The 22,497-nt window shown below is 40.3% G+C and overlaps 1 protein-coding gene across 3 annotated transcripts in view; it reads right to left on the bottom strand.

The window, feature by feature from the left end:
- Nucleotides 1-19,262, bottom strand: part of AFAP1L2 (actin filament associated protein 1 like 2) — a 138,973-nt gene extending 119,711 nt beyond the window's left edge. The window contains exons 1-2 of one of the 3 annotated variants that reach the window (XM_027851682.1): nucleotides 19,028-19,262; nucleotides 11,586-11,639 (exon numbers count right to left, since the gene is read on the bottom strand). In XM_027851682.1, coding sequence (XP_027707483.1) covers nucleotides 11,586-11,639; nucleotides 19,028-19,043 — 70 coding nt within the window. In that variant the 5' untranslated portion in view covers nucleotides 19,044-19,262. The remainder of the gene's footprint in view (nucleotides 1-11,585; nucleotides 11,640-19,027) is intronic. The other 2 variants (XM_027851683.1, XM_027851684.1) reach the window with 2 other exon arrangements.
- Between the last annotated feature and the right edge of the window lie 3,235 nt (nucleotides 19,263-22,497).

The raw sequence follows: 22,497 nt of genomic DNA, 5'->3' as shown, positions 1-22,497 counted from the left end.
CAATTGTATATCCACTTGTGTCTGACTTCCAATAAATAATGCTGCAAGGAATATTAGTTCATGGGATTGTACATTTAGAACTAGGAGAAACCTCAGATGTCAGCTAGTTTACAGAAGAGGAAGAGAAGGCCCCACAAAGTTAGCTTGTCCAAGTTTACATGGATGACAAATAATAGAATAGAAATTCAAATTTGGAGTCATTTGACTCCAAATCTGACTGTAGAAGCAAGGAGCATTTATTCTCCTTCTCAAAGTAATTCTCCTCTCTACTTCTTCAGTATTGCCAGAAATTCCTTTAAAGAAATGAAAAGTTATTCTTCTTGGAGCAGAGGTTTGCCTTGAGCCATCAACTAGTCCCTTTCCTGTCTATGGAGGGGCATTTGTGAAACAATTTGAACAGGGTTAGGAGTTAAAGCTTCTGGTTTGGAAACAGAGTAGTGCTAACTGTCCCAAATGGGGACTGAACCTACACCTTTGGCCTTATTAGTATCCAGCTCTAACCTGCTAATTAACCAGGGACAGACATGTAAGAGAGCACTTACATTGCCAATTAGCTTTTTTTTTAAAACAGCAAACATTTTAGTGTCTTCTAAAACTTTGGAGGCTTCTTGGTATTCTGCATTCTTTACATCACACAAACAGAAATCTAAATGCCACTTGAATTACTCATAATGAGGAAAATCCATACAGTCTCCCTCTGAGAATAAAGTGACACCAGTTGGGGGGCGGGGGGAGGGGAGGACATTGGGAGGGGAAGCCCTTAAGAGGAAGTGATCTAAGAACCAACAAATTCTTCATCTGAAAAAATAACTACTTTTTTTCAAGTACAAATAAGACAGTGGGTATCCAGTGTGGGAGCAGCACATAGATCCCATAATACTGCAAGATTTGCTTTTAGCCAGGGCTGTTTACAATTATCTTGCACCAAACCAAGATCAGATGGGTAGGAGATGGAAGCTGGCCCACTAAGAAGCCAATAGGTCAATGGGAAAAAATTATTTTAGGGAATGCTGATCCTCAGTGTTTGAAGCTTTAACCAAAACAATAGCAAGTTCTCATGGTCTCCCAGTGAGGATTCCAACACTCCCTCAAATGCAAATTTTTATATCAAGTTTTGGATTGCTGCTCCCCTCCCCCACCAAAAAAACCCCCCCAACACCTTGCAATTCTATGAACGCCCTTCTTGGTCTCTGGTAGATGGCAAGTATTTTATTACTGACAATAAGGCACTAGAAGCACTATGGTGCAGTAAACAGAGTTAGCCTTAGAATCAGGAAGACATGAGTTCAAGTACTGCCTTTGATACATATTGACTATGTGACCCTCTGCAAGTCACTCAAGGTATCAGTGCCCAAGGCAACTCCCTAAAATTATAAATTACAGAGAATGCACCAATTTGCATTGGTAGAAAGAAGCTGGTTTTGGTTTTGTTTTTGTTTTCACCAGGAGCTTCCTGTATGGATGAAATTGCAGATCCTTGTTTCCTGATAGGGGTTGAACTTGATGATTTCAGAGGCCCTTTCTATCTCTGAAATTCTAGGATACAAGAATTGTATTTCCTCTTACCTTGCCTCAAAGACATAGTTTCTATGAGATGAGCTCCACCTACACCCTAGGTAAGGAATCAGATGTATTAAGTTATTGGTATTATCCCAGAATTACTAAACAGTTTCTTAACCCTGATAGCTCCAGCGGCCACCTGTAAGTCCCTGGCCAGAGCTACCACAGTTGGGAATGACTGCCTTCCCTTTCATCTTGAACCTGATGGAGTAGTGGCACCCAATGAGATTCCATTCAGTATTTCCGGTAGCACAGGCTTTAGAAGTAAGCTGCTTTTATTCTGACTGAGAAGACCTCTGTTCAAGTCACGTTGGCTCCCAGATTACCAGCTCCTCTGGGAGAAGGGTGAAAATAGCCAGCATCACAAAGCTCCAGCTGGAAGGCCATCTAGTCCAACGCCCTTATTTTACAGATGAAGTAACTAGAGCCCAGAGAAGTTCAGTGATTTGCCCAAAATCATACAGATATTAAATGTAATTCCAGGCAGGATTAATCAATAATTGATGCCTGGGGCCAGGATGGGCAATGAAGGTGTCTGGAGTGGAGCAGAGGCAAATTACTTGGGCACTATAGGAAGGATTTGAAAATCCCACCCCTTTGTTAAAATCCATTAGAATCTTTGAGATTTCACCATAGCCAATGTTTACTCGGCTCACAAAGTAAGTAGCCAAATTGACACGGAGAGTGGAATTTTCTGGTGTGCATGTACAGATAATTTTTAGAAAGGAAAAAAAAATGTTCCCTATGGTTGTCTCCCCTGCTCCAGGGTGCTTTATACCTGCCCACTCTGCACATCCATAATCCTGGCTAAACTTTTGAGTCCATAACGCACCAGAACATTATAATTGAATACCAATCTAGGCCAGGAAATCCCTGCTCTTGACTCAAGACAAAGGAGGCTATGACTCAGTTAGGATGAAAGGGCCGAGACCTGGGAAAAAGGGAGAGAAAGCCCTATGTATACATAATACACAAAATCAAGAAATCATTACATCATGAAACTTTCTTGGCCTTAGGCATAATTCGGAGACCTACTTAATGGTGCTGCCAATCTAGTCTCTGAGACATGACTCAAAAGTGAGTTTCATAGCTCTGAGTGTTTGCCACTTCCTAGGAGGCAGAACAGAGCTGCAATCCAGAGATTCCAAAGTGTGAAAGCCATTAGCCAGGGGTGCATACACTTGGGTCAGCCATTGATAGAGCCACCCAAAAGTGAACTCAGCTAAGATATACCAAGTGCTGAGGGCACATAACCTATTTTCAACATGATGTAGAGCCCCCAAATAACTAGCAAAACTCCATGCAGCTAACAGTTACTCAAATGTCAGACAAAGAGGAAGGCTTCCTGGTTTCCACTTCTGCCAAAGGCCTGCCTACTCACTACCTTAAAAGGACTTGAGTTTGAAGCCTGATTTTTCCACCTGTTTGCCCTTAAGTAAATCACTTCACCTCCAATTCCTCTCTGGTAAAGAGAGAAGGTTGACTTCTATTATGTCTTGCACATGTCATTCTTATGTTCCTTCTTGCTGTTCTGTTGTTTCAGTCATGCCCAGCTCTTTGTGACCCCATTTGAGGTTTTCTTGGCAAAGATACTAGAGTGGTTTGCCATTTTCTTGTCCAGCTCATTTTACAGATGAGGAACTGAGGCAAACTCATCTTCCTGAATAAAATATGGCCTCAAATACTTACTAGCTGGTGAAATGATTTGACCAACTAGTATTTGAGGCCATATTTGAACTCAGGGAGATGAATCTTCCTGACTCTAGGCCCAGCATCTATCCACTGCACCACCTAGCAGCCCCTTATGATCCTATGACCTATCACATTTTCATCTCTCACCCACCCACAATATTTCCTAGCTTGGTACAGAGGTAGAATGATAGTAGGTGTCAAACCTGGGACCCACAACAACACTTTCAAGTGGGCCAGATTAAAATGTAATTGGGAAATATTTAACAAAATAAATAAAAATACAATAAAACATAGATAATGCTAATATGTGGTTTTCTAAGTTAATATGAAGCCCACAGGGATTTTTATGTATAGTTTAGTGGCCTCCATTTCTAGTCGAGTTTGATACCACTGAACATTATTAGAAAGCTAGCCTCAGAACCAGGAAGATCTGGGATTAAATCCCACTTCAGACAGGCTGTGTGAAGCTGAGCAAGTTACTTAACCTCTCATTGCTGGCAATCCTGTAAGACTCTTAAGGGTTGCATAAAGTACTGACCTGAATTGTTAGATGGAAGTTTTCCTATCTAGGGGTACTCTCACCTGATAAAATTACAGATCCAAGTCCCTATCCCCTACGATATAGTGGAAAGAGCACTAGATATAGCATCAGAAGACCAGGGTTCAAATTCTATCTCTGCAATTATTAGTATAACTTGAGGCAAGTCACTTCTGGAACTCAGTTTCCTCATCTGACTGATGCTTCCTCTCTATGTGATCTTGGTTGGAAGAGCCACTGAACTTCACTGGAACTCCATATTCTTTGCTGAAAAAAGAGGCTTTGTGTACTCCACAGTCCTTCCTGTTCTGAATCCCTGATGCTTGCTTTAACAGCCCTAGTAGGAAATGATGATAATTTGATCCATATTTCTACCTTGTGATGTTCCACATTGGTGGAATGGTAAAGGCATTGGTCAGTCAGAAGACCAGGATTCAAGTTCCAGCTGACTTGCTGTGTGACCATGGTCAAGTCAATCTTTCTGCATCTTGGCTTTCTCATTTGTAAGATGAGGCAGAATGAGGCTTAAAAAGAATAGATCTAACAAGATTTAACAGTATCTATGCTTCCAGGATCATGGAGACAAGACTGTTTTATAAACCTTAAAATGTTAAAGAAATATGAGCTATATTATTTCTGTAGGAAATAACATCTGAAGGGGAAGATAAATTGGCAAATAGCAACTCAAAAAGCTGAATGACCATCAGCTGGCTCAGAGTATTTGGTTTTTTTATATATCATATATAACAGTATTATTTATGATGTACTATATAATAAAGGGTATTTAGTGTTTAGTAACTTTTTGTGCATAATTCCAAATTGCTTTCCAGAATGGTTGAATCTAATCATTGCTCTACCAACAGTGCATCAGTATGCTTATTTGCCCCTTCAACATTTGTCATTTTCCTTTTTTCGTCACCACTGTCATTCTGATGTATATGAGATGAGATCTTAGAACTGATTTAATTAGTTATTTGGAGAATTTTTTCATATGGCTACAAATAACCTGGGTTTCTTCCTTGGAGAACTGCCTATTCATATTCTTAGACCATTAGCAATTGATAAATAACAAAATTTAAAAATAAAATAAATAAATTGCACTAATTAGGCTAATAAGACTTCTTGAAGACCCCTTCAATTCCCAGGTTCTAAGATTCAAACTCCACTTATCTGAGGAAGCATTACCATTTTGGATGACACATGTTTCATACATGGCAGAAGACATTTTGCACCATGAAGAGTCCCTACGCCATTGGGCCTATTCCCCTAATACCAGCGGCACAAAACATCCTAGAAACCTTCCCAAAAAACAGCATTTGCATTTTTGCAAATCAGCTCAATATGCTCCAAGACTAAGGGTATGAGATAAAAGAAGTCAGTGAAACCCCCCAAACAATAAGCTCATTCAAAATGTAATCTCATTTTCCCATCTGTGGACTTGAATGCAGTCAAAATGAATAAATTCTGTTGTAAACGGACAGGGAAGTCAAAGAAGGGAGGGGAAAGAGGGAATAGCCAGGAATGGCAATATTCCCACTTGTTTAATTTCTACACTTATTTCTAAGCACATTGAAGAAAAAAAAGAAATAAAATGCTAAACCCAATCAACCCAAATATATGTCAGAACTCCCTTGTGGGGCTCTGGGAAGCCTAATAAAAGCAGGTATTTGGAGTTCCAATTACAGAACCTGCCAATAGCAACTCCACCCTTGGTCTTTCTGTTTCTTTGTAAAGGAAAAATCTCTCTAGCATGGAGTAATTAAAAGCTATTTTTTGACTCAGGCTACAAGTATCTTCTCTGTCTGCATAAGAGACCAGCTAGCTGACCCTTCTCAGGCCAAGTGTAAACCAGTGGTAAGTCTAGAATCAGAGAAGTCGGGTTCAGATTTTACTTTGGACTCTTATGTACTGTGTGACTTTGAGCAAGTGGCTTAACTTTACCTGAGCCTTGTTTTCTTTAAAAATATTTTTTAAAAAAATGGGTTGGATTAGACACCCTCTGAAGTCCCTTCTACCCTTATGGCTATGATCTTCCTTCAGAATATGAAATGAAGTCAGTTTAAAATTACGACTTAAGTCTAACAGCCATAAATGCATTCCTACATTCCTACAACACACAGAGAGAGGAGGGTAATAGTTTGGCTGGAGGGCCTGCTAGCTTGTAAATACCTGTGTGCAAGAAGAATTACATACACAGAATGTGTTGTAGTAAAGATCACATGGTAAAAGCCATTATTTAGGGCTGGAAACATTTTGGCTTAAATCAAGCAAGGCAGCCTGGTTAAAGAGTTGGCCTCAGAGTCAGAAAGACCCAAGTTCAAGTCTTGTCTCTGATATGTGACTGTAGCATGACCTCAGGGATGCGATGTGAACTCTCAGGGTCATGGGCAATCTCTAAGACCGTAAGTTTCAGAGAAGATGCTGACCTGCATTGGTAGAGAGAGCCCCTCATGATGTAATTGCAGGTCTGGTCCAAAATAACAGCAACAAAAGGATAAAAGCACCTTGAAGGCTAGAATTGTTTCATTTTTGTCTTCCCACTACATAGCACAATGCTTTACACAGAGTAAATATTTATCATATGTTTAATTTGACAGAAGTCCGAAAAATTAGGACCAACAATTTTTTTAACTTTCATGGAAAGGAAAGGGCAACAAATTGCTATAGGACATTATTTGATTATGATTATCTCACACATATACAGAACTTTAAGGTTTGAAAAGCACTTGCCTCACACCCCTATGACATAGGAAGTATTATCATCACCCTCTTTTTACAGATGAGCAAGCTGAGACTCAAAGAGGTTATCTTATTTGCCCAGGGTCAATTCTGAGTGGTGTCCTAGATTTAACAAGTGACACATTTAACAACTGGCTCTCCGAGAAAGAAAAATATAGACTACACACTTCTGAGTTTAATCTGCATTATTAATATTTTCTCCATCACTTTCTTAAGTCTAGACAATCATCAGAAAATAAATCAAGATCTGATTTGTAGCATTTGCTGATTTCCTAAGTGTCAATGCTCATACTGAATATTTAACAATTGGCTGAATTAGAACTGTTTCTAGCATACTGCTGGGAAAGTTCCATAGACTCCAAATTCAATGTTCTTTCCATGGGAAGAAACATATTAGAATCCCTGAAAGTTCTTAGAAAAGTACTAAAAAGTTCTTCCAAGATGGCTCTTAGAAGGAATTGGGAACATCTAATCAGGATACTTTCTTGGGGAAAGAGAAGGTATATTTGCTAGTGGCTTTTACCCCAGTGGTCTTCATTTTCTTCCATTACTGGGAGGGAGCTAGAGATAGGTGTAAGGCCAGCTAAGAAACTTCCGAAAATAGGCACTCACTGCTGCCCAAACATCCTGGTGCTATAGACAGTCACTTGTCCTTTTGTGAGAACAAAACATGAACACAAACAGGTATAGAAGAAAACTATAGTTTTCTATATATAGTTTGGGGCAGGATTGCATAGGAAATATTAAGTGCCATGATGAAAATCGCTAGATATAACTTTAACCTGGCACCTGGAGTTTGTTTGACAGAGCATCAGAATTGATGGGACCGTAGAGATCCATTCGAGCTTTCCCACTTATGAGGTGAGCAAATATAATTCTATACAAATGAGTCACAGTAGGTTGGCAGCCCATGATAATATACTCCATTTCTTTATAAGCACTAGATTTTATTCATTTAATAAAAATCTTGCAATACTATGATTTTTCTGTCCCGGGTCACATACACCAAAAAAGTAAATAGTACAAGTTATTTCTAGAGTAGGATTTTATTTTGCTCTGCAATCTTAAAAGATTCCATTAGGACCACCAGAAAATCAATTCCTTCATCCTAAACATGATGTCAACTCTAGTTTCTCATTTTTTTTTGTTTCCTAAACAATAACAGAGACAGCATGGCACAGGAGGTAGAGAGAGTCAGCCTTGAGGTCAGGAAGATTTGGGTTCAGGTCCTCAGACACATACTAGCCATGTGACCATGACTATGTCACTTAACCTCTTAACACCCCAGCAATTCATGAGGACAGTAAAAGCACAAATGACTGTATTCCACTTCAGTGGAGGGTATTTTCACACTGAGAATTCCCAACCCTGATGAAATCACAAGTTGGGACCTAAAAATAAGAATAAAAAACCCCTAATATTAACAACATTAACACTGAACTTCAAAGCCTTCAAAACACTTTACATACATTATGTCATTTGAGTGAATTTGATGAAGTCTAATCACTATTTCCTTTGCTTGTGTATCTCTACAGGTTCCCATCCAGCTTCAAAACAAGGAGAATATTTCATCAGGGGTTAGGAGCATCTTTTTTTATATAACAGTCATTGGTTATTTATTTATCTATATCATTTCTAGCAAGCAGAGAAAGCCAGGATTGCCAAAAAATTCGGTCAATTCGGAAATAGTCATGGTTCAGGTTCTGAGTACTCAATTCCTATTCAAGAAAATTTACTGGCTCAGAAAGACTTTGCAGAAGAGATGCTAAAGTGAGGAAGCATTTTGTACTCTCCATGGTGGACAGGTGGAGCAAAGACTGATACAATATCTTAATTGCCAAATCTAATGACCTTTTCTCAATCCTCATCCTCCTTGACGTCTCTGCAGCATTTGAACACTGTTCATTCATCTTCTCTGCTGGGATACTCTTCTCTCTGGGTTTCAGTTACACTGCTTTCCATGGTTCTCTTACTACCTGTCTTGTCACTTGTTTCCAGGTTCCTTTCCTAGATCTTCATACATGTAGGCCCATTAAATACAGATGTCCCTCAGTGCTCTGTCTTGAACCTTCTTTTCTCTCTATGCAATCTCATCAGCTTGGGTAGGTTGAATTATCATCTCTCTGCAGGTGACTCCCAGATCTATTTGACCCCAGTATCTTCCTCTGCTGAACTCTAGTCCTTAATCAATTGCCTTTTGGACATTTTTAACTGGATAGAACTGTATGTCCTATAGATATCTCAAACATCACATGTTCAAAACAGATCTCATTGTATTTCTTCTGAAACTTCTGAACTTTCCTATTACTGTCAAGGGCACCACAACTTTCCTAATCACCCAGGCTTGAAACCCTTGGCATCATTCTCCACGTCTCAATCTCTCTTATTCACCAAGTCTTATTATTTCTACCTTCACAGCAGCTCTCACATATGTCTTCTCTCTACTCACACAGCTATCACCCCAATTTCACACACCTCATTATACCTCTAGCCTGGACTATTGTAATATAGTCTTCTAATTGGTCTCTGTGACTATTTTCTTCCCATTCCAATTCATCCTGCCATAGTGGCTTCCATTGCTGCCAAGGTGTTTTTCCTAAAGTGCAAGACTGATCATGTTCAATGAACTCCCGTTGCTTCTAGGATCAAATATAAAATCCCTTTTTTTGGGTGGGGGGTAGGGGGAAGGGAGCATTTTAAACTCTTCCCAACCTGGATCTTTCCTGTTTCCAGTCTTCTAACACTACCATACAGCCACACTGGCTTATTTGCTGTTCCTGGGGCACAACACTCAATGTCCTGTCCTTGTGCCTTTGCACTGGGTGTGCCCAAGCCTGTGATGCTCTCCCTCTTCACTTCCACTTCCAAGAATTTCTAGCTTCCTTTAAGACTCAGTTCAAAGTCCACCTTCAATGGGAGGATTTCCTGGTCTCTCCTCCTAGAGCCTAAGGTTACCACCATTTACTTATTTATATACATATTGTCTCCCCTATTATAACACAAACTCATTGTGGGCAGGGACTGTTTTTTGCCTCTCTTTGTATCCTCAGCATTAAGAACAGGATCGGATACCTAGTAGGTGCTTAATAGTAACTGATAATCCCTTGGTACTTTTCTCTACAGATCCACTAACTGCAACTGAAGAGGCACTTTTCTTTCTAAGGAAGAAAATTTAGGTAGGGTTCTCCTACCACACCATTCATAAAATTCTCTGCTGTTTCATGGGTCTCCTGTTTCATCACTATTGCTCTCTTTAATTGTCAGTATCTCTGAAAGTTATATGCCCATGAAGGTGTCTGCCTTAGTTTATAATTTGTTATGGCTAAGTCTGTATCTGTTAAATTCTATACTTTTCACCATGCTCCTAACGAAATGCTGTTTAGAGTTTCTGGACGTGGATCAATAGTTTTATCTTTCCTACATACTTGATATTGACCCAAGTATGGTCTAGCTCAGTATTTTCAAACTCAAATTATGTTTGCCTTAATTAATCTATTTTATATTATTCCTTCCTAAGAGTCTGTTAGTCCAATCATGTATTCCTCAGAACAAAGGACAATATATAATGCCTTGCTAAACTGTAGGCAGATTCCTCCAAAATGAGTATTTGGGATCACTGGTTTAGCCAATGGAAAAACCCATATATCATGACTTTGGACCTTTACTAAGCTTGAAGCATTGAGAAAGTTCTAATTCTTATTCCTCTGGTTGTCAGTATGTTATTTGCACTGAGTTGATAACAGCTGAATATTATTTTTTGGCTTCATGATGAGCAGAGGGACTGCCAGTGTCTGCCTGTAACCAGCTCTGTAACCACTGCTGGGGTGGACTGCTTCAATGTATGGAACCAGTCAGGGGCTCTTTCCTGCCTCCAGCTGCCTTTGAAGTCCAGGGGAGGGGATGACTGGAAGAAATGACTATAGTCCTGGGTTTGTTTACAGAACTGCAAATCAGTGCTTCTGTTGGGATCTGGCACTTGGTTCCTTGAAGTGAGAGCCTAATCCTTGAGCTCCCATGGAGACAGATGAATTGGAGAGAGATGAATTGAAAGGGACTTGTACTTCTAAAATCTGTTTTATATAGTCCAGCATTGTGTTGATGGTGCTAGTCTATCAGGCATAATTCCTTACTATATGGTTTTTCTATACACTCCACCATCTATTTATTTATGATACAAGGTGAAATCAAGCAAAAGAGTAGGAAATGAGTAATAGAAAAATGGGAGAAAAACCAATGCTATTATTTGAGCTCAGAGTTATGTCCACACTGAATGGCCACAGGACAACACTTTTGGCTACAAATCTAAAGTATGTCACTCTCTGTATCTAGGCTACTCAGAATGTGTGCCAATTCCAGTCAATTTGTCCTATGCCCCTGGCCTCCAATTCTTTGGGTATGGTGGCCAGATTCTTCCTCTCAGAAGCTTATTAGGCTGGTGTTTGATAGAATTCCCCATTCCTGGCCTGCCAGAGGATTGGAAGTAAAGATAGTGTTTGATTTTGTAATAGAACTAGATTTGAAAACTGACAAAAAGAGGAAAGTCAAAGTCCCAAACCAGATATACTTGAAAACAACTGCTCCCCTGCCTTTCCCCTTATTATTCATTATAAAAATATTAATAATATTATAACTATAATAAAGTATTATATAATATCATGTGTTATATAATATTATATACTATATTATATAAAAATATAAATATAATTAAGAATATAACAATAGTTTCTAAGATTCATTCAACCAAGCAGCCTTGTGAGGAAGATTAGTAAGTATTATCCATGTTATATCTTTGCATTAGTAAGTGTTATCCTTTACTAAGTAGAAGCTTAAGGCCCAGAGAGGTTAATTGCCCCTCCCAAAGTCACACAGCAAGTTAGTCACAGAGGCAAGATTAGAGCTCTGAGTCCCAGCTTGTTACTCAGCTCAAAACAGAGTCCTTCATCCACCACATCCCATTGCACTAGCCAAAAGGTTGTCTGGTCAGCTGGGGCAATATGCCTAAGGAGAGTCACTACAATTGGGCTGCTGAAGAGGGCAGAGAGATTTGAATACTCACAAGTAGAAACCTGCAGAATCCTTCTGTGTACCATCAGACAGCAACACTTCTGTGCTGGAACAGACAGAAATAATACTCTAGTCGAGGTGACACTGCACAGGTGGAGGCCTAGCTCTCAACTCTTGAACCTGGCTTTGAGACTTTAACTAAGTCGGTAGCATAGTTGTTGAATCGGGGCATTCCACAGGAATGTATACCTTTTCCACCAAGAGCAATATCTGTTATGATAGTTCATGGTGAGGGAAGCTCTAATGTTGTAGTTGGAAATTTCAACTACCAAGCTGGAGACCTTTGTACCAATGCTGACTCTGCAATTAACTCTGAGAAAGACATTAAATATCTCATGTTTGAATTTTTCCTTCTATTAACTGGAATCAGACCACTCCCTTTCTCTTTCACACAGATATGAAAACACGTTTGAGTTTTTCATCAAAAGACATGAACATAGCTGTTAGAAAGAGAATTACATGTCTTTAGTCTTTTGGAAGGCACATGGGATTTGGATTCAAAGGACCTATATTTGAATCCTGGTTCTGCATTTCGTGTGTGACTCAAAACAAATCTTAGCCTCCATTTTCTTCTCTGTCAAGTGAGGATGTTGGCTTATTTGGACCAGTAGTTCTCAAACTTTTTTGTCTCAGGATCCCTTCACACTCTTAAAAATTATCAAAGACCCTAAAGAACTTTTGTTTATGTGAGGTGTATCTATTGATAATTACTGTATGAGGAATTAAAATGGCTTAGTATTATTATGAAAATAATTTGACCTCGTGGATTCCCTGAAAGAGTCTTGGGGACCACAAGTAGTTTGGAGATCACACTTTTGAGAACCATTGATTTAGAAAATTCTTAAAGTTCCTTCCAACTCTAAATCCTATGTTTTTTTTTTTACTTCACTGATGAGAATAGACCAGATTTTCATTATATATTATGAAATGTACACACACATATGTACACATATTTGCATATGTGTGTATACACACACACATAATATTACATTATGTTTCTTCTTCTCTTGACTCCCTTTTGGGAACAGCTTTGCTTAACCTCTCTGTGCCTCAATGGACCCATTCCTAGAAAAGGCATGAATGAACCATTGTATTTCAGAGGGTTACTTCAGACTGAGCTAACCCTCCTTGGAGATACTCTGATGAAAAAATTCTTGAGAAGCAAATTCCTCACACATCCTACTACATACTCTTCCCACTAAGTCGGCTACTTTTAAGCTCTTAAGAGGAAATTTATTTTGTTTTTAAGAATGCCAATCCTAAATCATCCATCTGACCTCACCTCCCTTCCCCCTTCCACCCACACATCTTCCAAAACCAATGAAGAAGCTAAATGAAGCTTCCTTTAAAATCACAGAACTGTAGGACTAGAGAACATCTCTTCCAACTCTCATTTTTCAGATGAGGAAGTTAAGGCCCAGTGTTACACAGTGATTTGCTTAAGGTCACACAGCAAGTTAGTGGCAAAGTTGGGACCAGAATTCAGATCTTGTCAGCATCACCTGTTGATTGTTCTTTCCACACCACGCTGCCCCTTGCCTGCCCCCTTTCTCAGGCTCCTACTACCACAGCCAATGCTCTTTGAAATAACCATCCTTCTCTCTTTGAGAAAAAGCCTCCCCTTTCCCCTGAAAGAACATTACATGCATCCACAAAAGTCTGTGGAGAAGCATTTCCCATCATTAAGAGATTTAGAAGAAAATTGGCACAGCTTACTAAACTTTGAAGCTTCTCTCCCCTACCCCCCTCTCCTTCCTGGCCCTTTAATTGTGCTTGGAACTAGTGAAGTTCCCAGAGTCACCCTCCCCTTTAGAATAACGGGAAGATCCCAAAGTAGAATCCCCTCTCCTGACCTTTCTCCACCCTCTCTTAAAGCAACCAAAAGCTGACCCCTCAACATTTCTATTTAGAGGCAATGCTTTGTTAAATCACCGAGGGATCTCCCACACAAAAAAAGCTTCAAAGTCCTAAGAGCTAAGGATCTAGTGCAAAGAATGAAGATTTGGTCTTAACACTATAAAGATACAAAACTTCTGTTGAGGATTTCCGTATATGCACTTTTACCTCTGTCATTAAAAAAAAAATCCTGGTTCCCACAACCTTGCTTCATGGCTGATGTAACTGAATCTGCTAATACACTACATTTCTCTTTTCAGATTTCAGAGAGAGTATGAAAGGGTTGCAGAATTCCTTAACTTTCTACTATTTTAAAGATTATGATATCTATATCATATATAATATATATAACATATATATATATATATATATATTTAAAGGGTACATGAAGGAAAACTGAAATGAGGAGAAAGTTGATGCCTCTTAGAATGAGACGAAAAAAAGAGCCTGTTACTCCTATAACTGAAATGGAGATCAATAGCCTACCTTCACCTTTCCTGTCTTCACCTCTCCTGTCTTCTTTTGAAACCTTCACTAAACATGACTCTTAGCACTCCCAAAAGGAACTATGGGAACGTTAGAGAGTCTTAACTAATATGTCTTCTTAACCTAGTCACGTAACTGAATAGGTACAGCTTCTTGGTAGATGTGTAACTGGATTAAGAAACAGAAGCACATCCATAAAGATATGACATTCTTACAATATACCCATTGCCCGAATTAAAGTCAATTTGTTTCAATTAGGCAGGGCTTCATTTCAAAACATGTTACAATTTTGGTTGCCCCTTGCAGAGGCATTCCAAAACTCAGCCAACAGATAGCAAGCAAGTCATTAACATCTGGCACCAGAAAGAACTCCACAGCTGGAAGAGCAGTAGGAACCAAATTTCTTGATCACATGATATGATTCTACCCAATGAGCTCAAACTAATTGAAACAAGGCTGTAACTCTATGTGTTATAAATATGTAAACATAAGGAGGACAGGAATCTTTTCAAGTTCCTAGTACAGAAGCACAGGACTTAAGTACCACAAATTCCTAAGCTTCTTCTATGAGAACACAAAACAGCAAATCTGAAACACAGAAGCATTTTAAGGACTTCTCAGAACTATTCCCTGGAAAGCTTTACCTCTCTAGGAAGCACAATTTACTTTGTTTATATTTGTGGAATCCATCATTACTCTATTGGAACAAAGTGGGGATGAATCAATGTCAATTTTAGTAAGAAAAACTTTCAAGGCAAAACAGGCTCCAAGTATTCCCTTATACACAACTCATAGTATGTAACTTCACTCATGAAGTCCCAAGAACACATAAACACACACATAGTGGCTCTCTTACAGCAAGGGCAATTTGAAAAGATCAGAATAGACATTCAAGAACAGAACTTCTATTAAAACTGGAACTAAATAGAGCTCCAGCCTTGGAGTCAGGAGGACCCAGTTCAAATCCAGCCTCAGACATGTGACTAGCTGTGTCACCCTGGACAAGTCACTTAATCCCGAATGCCCCACCAAAAAACAAACACACAAAAACATCAACAACAAAAAAACAAAAACAAAAAAACAAAACTGGAGCTAAAGTTACTTTGTGAAACCTAATAATTACAGAATGTATTTTAAGAATATGAAGAAAGAGATAAAGTATTCTGTATGTTGGGACTTTTTGTATTAGGGGGAGGGAATGAAGGATTTAGAAACAAGTCAAGGCATTTAAATGTCTAATAATAATTGCCACAAATAGTAACAATTCCTCCCTACAACTCTTCCATATCTTGTGATAAGTACATTGAGTTGTTTTTAATTTAATTGTTGTTATAAACAGCTGCCTGGTCATTCCATAGCCATTCAGGCTTACCAAGTAAATTGCCCTCAAATCTCTGTGATAAATAGGAGGTTCTGGCAGACTCCAGACAGGGCCAAATCAGGGAGTTCCTACAGCTAGAGTTCCCATAAAGATGGAAGCATTTAGCTCAGGTGAAACTGTTAATTTGACACATTTTCAAGGTGAAATGATACTACCTGTCAGGAATACTGTGAGGAATTAAACATCTGCCAGATGTCCCAAGTTCCACAGAGGAAAGGTGTAAATAAATAGACCATTATTGTTGTAAAAAAGAACAATGATAAGAATAGCTGGCGATTCTATAGCCTTTTAAGGTTTGCAAAGTGCTTTACAATATGTTACTTCATTTAATTACAGAGTAATCTGGAGATCTGTATTCCAAATCAGATTATATATTATTTATGTTTATACATGTGGGTATATACACATGTGTATATATACAAACATGCAGACATACATATATGTATATTTATACATACACAGATACATATACACATATATTCATACACACACACACACACACACACACACACACCTGAGATGACTCAGGTTTCACAGATTAGCAATTAAAATATAACATCATTTAAGTTACTGCAAGCCAAGATATAGCAAGGAAAGGAAATCCTAAAAACTCCAAACTATGGTGTCATGTTAGTTAAAACTAAAATCTTTTTTAAGATAACTAGTTGTGTTGCCTAGACAGTCTCTAAACGATTTTCTTAGTGCCTTTGGAAGTACTTTATGTTCACAGCAGAAAAAAAATATTGTGTGACTATATATATATATATATATATATATATATATATATATACACACACACACACATATACACACACACATATACATACAGACATCAAATATATACACACATACACATACATACAGACATATATATCTATATCTATATATATGTATATCTATATATATCTTTAAGAATGTTTAGTTATCTAGTCAGGGGTCAGGCAAGAGCCATTAGTAGGAAATCCTGACAATATTTGGGCATTCTTAAGAGAAACCACAAATATTTTCCTGTGCTCTAACTTAGAAACAAATATGTTGAATTTTAAAAGAGTTTTCAAGCAAGGACTTGAAAACCTCCGACAAATTCTTGCTTGTTTTCCTTTGTCAGCTGGGTGGTGGCAAACTTTTTTCTTTACAGGTAGGAAAGAGGCCTAGAAAGAAGTTTGGTGACTGGTAAAAAGGGCAAAAATAGGTCATGGAATTTAGAGTTCAAAGAGACTTTGGAGATCAGCTAGTCTAATCTTCCTATTCTATGGATCAAGAAAACTGGGGCGCAGAAAAGTTAAGTGACTTATCTACAGTCACATAGGCTGTAAGTAACAGAGATAGGAGGTGAACCCAGGTTTTCTGATTCCAAATCCAGTGGGGTTTTTTCTCTCACTACAACATCCTGGTTGCCTGAGGCACTAGCATAAAAGAGCTGGATGGGGGCATATGGATATAAGGCCACTAAGAAAGCTAACAGAAAGAAGACATAGATTATCAAAGCACAGCAAGGCAAATACTTCCATCTATTCATTAAATCCAAGAACAGAAGCTAATACTCTATTCTCACTTGGTTTTTTGATCTATTGAATCTTCATCTATTTCTAAGACAAAAAACAATTGCCTTTCTACCAATCTTTGGAAGGAACCTATCTATGACTTCAGATGCTCTTACTCTTTGATGTTCCCTACAGACCCCAACACCAGATGAAAACAGGCAGTTTGTAGTGGTGTAGGGTGAGAGATGGGTGTTAGGGGAGTACAGCTAAATAAAAAATTGTCATGTTCAATAAATAGTTATAACTGCCTTTGGGGGAAAGTTCATTTGGAGAGTACAAAGAGAGTGCAATTATGCAGGGAAAGGAAGCCCCCAGAATTGGAGCCTGCCCCCAAATCCCCAAAGGATTGTGGGGTGAGGCAGACACAGGGAAAAGGTCACCATAGTGAGAGGTACCTCAGTGTGAGTCCAATGGAACAGCAAAAGCCATGCTGAAAGCTATCAGTAGCAAACAAGCCACCCTCCTACCACTCCATTGCACCCCAACACCCTGGGAAATAACACCACCTAGTATTTATGTAGGGCTTTAAGGTTTGCAAAGCATTTACAAATATTATCTTGTTTTACCCTTACAACAACCCTAGGTGGTAGGTGCTATTATTATCCCTATTTTACAAGTGAGGAAACTGAGGTAGACAGCAGTAAGGTAATTTACCCCGGGCCACATAGTGTCATAGTGACATGGATTTGAACTCTTATTTTTCTATCCACTGAAACACCCAGCATTACTTCCATCTCTGTCCATCTGTTTCAACTTTGGAAACTGAAGCAGATCAGGGAGAAAAATGTCTTTTCATTGACAAGCAATTCCTTAGGATCTGAACATTTTGCTTTAAAAATCTCTCCAGAGTCACCCAATATTTTTATAGAGACCCTTTCCTCTTGCAATTCGTGAAAGCAGAGGTAGGGGTTTAAGAGGAGAGGGGTTTTGCTACACACACACACACACACACCCCCAGCTCATAGCTTGCTCAAACCCCTTGCTCTAAGCCCCTCCTATTAGGTTTGTCTGAAGAACCTGTAACCGGCTGAGAAGGGGGTTGTTCTAGAACCAGTCTTCACACATTAATGAAGAAGTGAGGCAATTTATGTGCATCAGTCAGCTTAGTGTAACCAGGTAATTGTCTCATTCTGCTTGACTAGCACAGACCTGCCCTGTGACTGGGTCTGGTGAGATTCAGGGCCACAAGATTTCTCCAAGTCTTCCCATTTGCTTATCGCTCCAGTTCAGCCCACCTGACTAAGTACTAGGAGGAGGGAGAACGGTTGTTTTTTTGGTTTTGATTTTTGGTTGAAAGAATGCAGAGGGGGGCAATCCCATGAAGTCTTCTATTATTAACGAACAACAGGGTGAGAGCAGAATGCCTTGTTTTTAGGCATCACTCCCAGGGCAGCTGGAAAAACTTCATGGGACCAAATTCATGCCAGGATCTAAGCCGCCCCCCTCATCCCACCACTAAGATTCACACAACCAAAGTGCTCTGCCTTCTACATGGAGGAAGTCTCCCCCTTCCCAGTCAAACAGAACATGTTCCACCCAGACTGGTTCCCCAAAAAGAGAGAGGTCGTAGCCCTGCTTTCTATTTTCCGGGGGAGGGGAATTGCTTGAGGTTCGCACACTTTTCAAGGCCTCTCAGCCCACAAAGGGGTCTCCAGGGGCTGCCACTCCAGCAGGTGATTTTTTTCCCAGGGTGATGCGGAAGGACCCTCTAGGGCGAATTTGAGTAGCAACTCTGCTGTGCCCCGCACCCCTCCATTCCACACACACACGCCCCGCACCCCTAAACCAAAAAGCCCACGTCCAGCCCGAGTCAATTCTCTCCCGCTTGGCTCATACTCTAGGGAGGATCAAAGGACCCAGGGCGGGGGCCACTCACACAGAGAGCCCAGGCGCTGGCGCCCCTTCTCTTTTTCTCCCGGGCTAGAGGCAACCGGCTCTTTACCTGCGGTCCAAGAAAGGGGTCAGGGTGTGGAAAGTCTCCCAAACTGCCCTCCTCCAATTTGGAAGCCAGTTTGGCCAGGGGGCAAGCTCCCGAAAGGGGATGGGCTCGAGCGCTTCCCTGGGAATGGGATGCCATGGGTCTCCTCCCGCAGCCTGGTGCGTCGGCAGCCTCAGCTTCTCCCTCACCTTTGTATTTCTCCATCGGGTCTGTGCTTGGTGGGCCCTCCCGCGCTGGCTGTCCCGGGAGCCGCTGGGGCGCTCGGACTGAATGGGGCCGGGAGAAATTCGGGCGCTCCGATTCCCACTTCGGCTCCCCGCTCCCAGCTCCTAGTTCCCTCTGGCTCTGGAGACTTCTCGTTCCCCTTCGTCTCAGCTGGCCCCTCCCAGCAAGGTCACGCCCAGCCGCTATACCCGCAGGAGCTGCTTGCCCTGCTCGGTTCCCTGAAGCCGCCCTGGCAAGCGCGCCGCGGGGGTCCCTGCCCGGGCGGCTGCGACCGCTGCTACTGCCCACGCCCTTCTCGCGTGGCTGAAACTCCACAGGACACAAGGGACGGGCGAGGCGGAACGGGGAGGAGAGGGGCGGGCTGCAGACAGATTGTCTCTTCTTAAACACACACACACACACACACACACACACACACACACACACACACACACTTCTGAGATTTCTCAAAGTCTGAGGTCATAGAGGGCTGCTGGAAACCACTGCGGAATGACTGGGAGCCGATGGGAGGGTTACAGGGAGATTCCCAAAATCCTGGTAGAAGGAACGAGAAAAAACAATTAAGAAAAAGTCGACCCAGGTGACCCACACCCTGGCCCTAATGCTTTCTCCACTAAGCAAGCCTAGGGCTCCTTTACATTTCCACCTTTGGAGCAGGTATTTGTGTGTAACACTTCTCTCTCCTGCTAAGCTCTAAGCCTCTACTTTCTCCCACACCACACTGCCTCGAACATCCCAGGTGCTCTATGAAGGGCTGTCGAAGTGGGTTGAACTAAAAACCCATTTAAGCTCTGAATGTTTTCTCCACAATACATTTCCCTTCTCAATCATTTGAGATTTAGCCCTTAATTGCATCGTGGGATCATAGCTTGAGAAAGTTGGAAGAGACATTGGAGGTAATTTAGTACAACCTTGTTTTACAGAGAAAGAAACCGAAGCCCATCAAGGTGAAATGACCTGCCTCGAACAAGTGCCGGGGTCAAGATTCAAACTCAGGCCCTCTAACACCAAATTCAATCCTTTCCCTTACCTCCCCCTCTGAACTATATGCCCTAGACATCATACTGAAATAGACACTGGCTTCCTATAGGCGATTTCCTGCTTTCCAGCTTCCTCTGGAGATGATCTCTGAGGGCCTTGTGGATAGAAAGCTACATTTGTAGTCAGGCCCGGATTCAAATCCTAAATGATGCCGTTTAGGGGTTCAGGGGTGCTGGGACCCCAAAATCACAACACGTGGGTCCTGCCCGAAAGAATTCGACCCCAGCCTTCTTTCAGTCAAAAACAGGGTTTATTAGAACATCTGTCATATTGGGCAGACTCTTAAGGAGTTAGAACATGAATGAGCAGTGGCTAGATTATAAGAATCTGAGCATCTTAGTGGAGACAAGATGGACCTTATATACAGAAAGACTATGGGAGGGATCTCGGAGTGGCCAAGTAGTCTATGAGGTAACAGAATTCCAGGGACCTGGACCACGTGGCCAAGAGAGAAATGGCCTGGGGCCATAGGGAAGTGCACAATGAAAAGTCAGTTGATGGGATTATAGCCTCAGGGGAACACCAGAGATTTGGCCACGTGGGAAAATCCAGGGTTTTTCCTTTCTGAGGCCCAGATCCCAACCCCATGAGCAAGTCACTTAAATTTTCCAAGGCTCTCTCCTCATCTGCAAATTTAGAGATAGATAACACTTTTAGTCTTACCTCATCGAACTATGAGACTGAAGTGATACTGAAGTACTTTTAAAGTTTTAATGCAGTGATATTTGTGTGAATTAGGGACAGGGGATAGAGTGCTGGGCCTGGAGTCAGAAAGACTGGAGTTCAAATCTGCCCTCAGACATTTATTAGTTGTGTGACCCTGGGTAAGTCACTTAAATCTGTTTGCCTCAGTTTCCTCATCTGTAAAATGAGCTGGAGAAGGAAATGGCAAACCACTCCAGTACTTTTGCCAAGAAAACCTTGAAAGGGGTCATGAAGAGAATCAATGAGAGAAAAACAACAAAAATGTGTAAATTATTATTATTATTGTTATATGTCTGCTCTGAGAAAACTTTTGCAAACCTTAAGATGCTGTGTAACTGTGAGAAATTATAACTAGACACAGATTAAAGAAAGTAGTTGTGAATAACCCCAGGCTTCAAGAATGGCTCTGAATGTCCCTCCTGTCCACTTCCCTGAAATCATAGTAAGTAAAAGAAAGATTATTCTACAAGACAGAAGGATGTGAGCTATAAATCAAATGATATGTTTCTTCTCTAAGCACCATGATGAAACTTTACCATATCTCCATCATCTAACTTTTGCTCTCTTTAGTTATATTTACTCAAAACATAACAATAAATATTGACTCAAGGCTTCTTCACTTGAATTTGCCTAATTTTTTCCCTTTGCTTTTGTTTTTCTTTTCTGGGACATTTGCTCATTCCATCAAGTTTGATGCCTGGGTTCTCTACAAGATTTTCCCTTCCCCCTTTTGGAAGGAGATTCTTTAAAAAGTGTTAAAAATATATATTATAACAAATATATAACATAACATAAATAAATAATACATTAAAATAAATATTTTAAATTAAATTTTGGACACAGCAAAAGTTTCAGTTTTCATACATTTCAAAATTCTACAACTAATGCACAGAAATATTATTACTCCAGTTGCTGATCAAATTATCCTCTCAAATCTAGTTTTTGCCTAGATCAGTATCATCTTAATCATGTCCTAGCCTTCTGCCATTCTGCGCTCTATATTCCCTTCTTAATATGGACTCCACTTAATATGTCATTCCACTTTAGGTTATATAGCTCTTCAATATTTGTCTTTTACGCTGCTTCCTCTCCTTTCTCCCATGGCTAGGATCTTTTATGTTATCTTTTTTAAATCCTTTCTACTTTGTCCTCAGAGACTTAGCAAAGCTCAGACTGTCTCTGTGCTAAAAAAAAAAAAAATCAATCAGTTATGACCAAAAGGAATTGAAGATGGGAATTTACAATCCTTCTAAGAACTACACAAACTCCCACTGTGGGATTGATCTTCAAAATCATTACAATTCCTACCATTAAGCATCCATCTCTATCAGAAGCCTATATAGGTATTTTAACACTTTACCTTCACAGTCTTTTCTAGCAACTTCTTCAATGGGAGGTGATATTCAAAAAGCCTCACTTTGTTGTTGTTTTTCCATCATATCTGACTCTTCATGACCCCTTTTGGGGTTTTCTTGACACAGATACTGGAGTGGTATGCAATTTCCTTCTCCAGCTTATTTCACAGATAACTAAGGCAAAGAGGGTTAAGCAACTTGCACAGGGTCACACAGCTAGTATGTGTCTGAGGTCATTTTTGAACTCACTAAGAAGAGTCTGTCTCCAGACCTGGCACTCTGCCACTCTATCCACTGTGCCACCTAGCTATCCCAAAAACCTCACTACAGGG

Source organism: Vombatus ursinus, unplaced genomic scaffold (assembly GCF_900497805.2).
Source record: "Vombatus ursinus unplaced genomic scaffold, bare-nosed wombat genome assembly UNPS02009205.1, whole genome shotgun sequence".
In the NCBI taxonomy this organism is placed as follows: Eukaryota; Metazoa; Chordata; class Mammalia; order Diprotodontia; family Vombatidae; genus Vombatus; species Vombatus ursinus.
The sequence above is the reverse complement of the archived record's forward strand: the minus strand, read 5'-3'. Positions and strand labels throughout refer to the sequence as shown.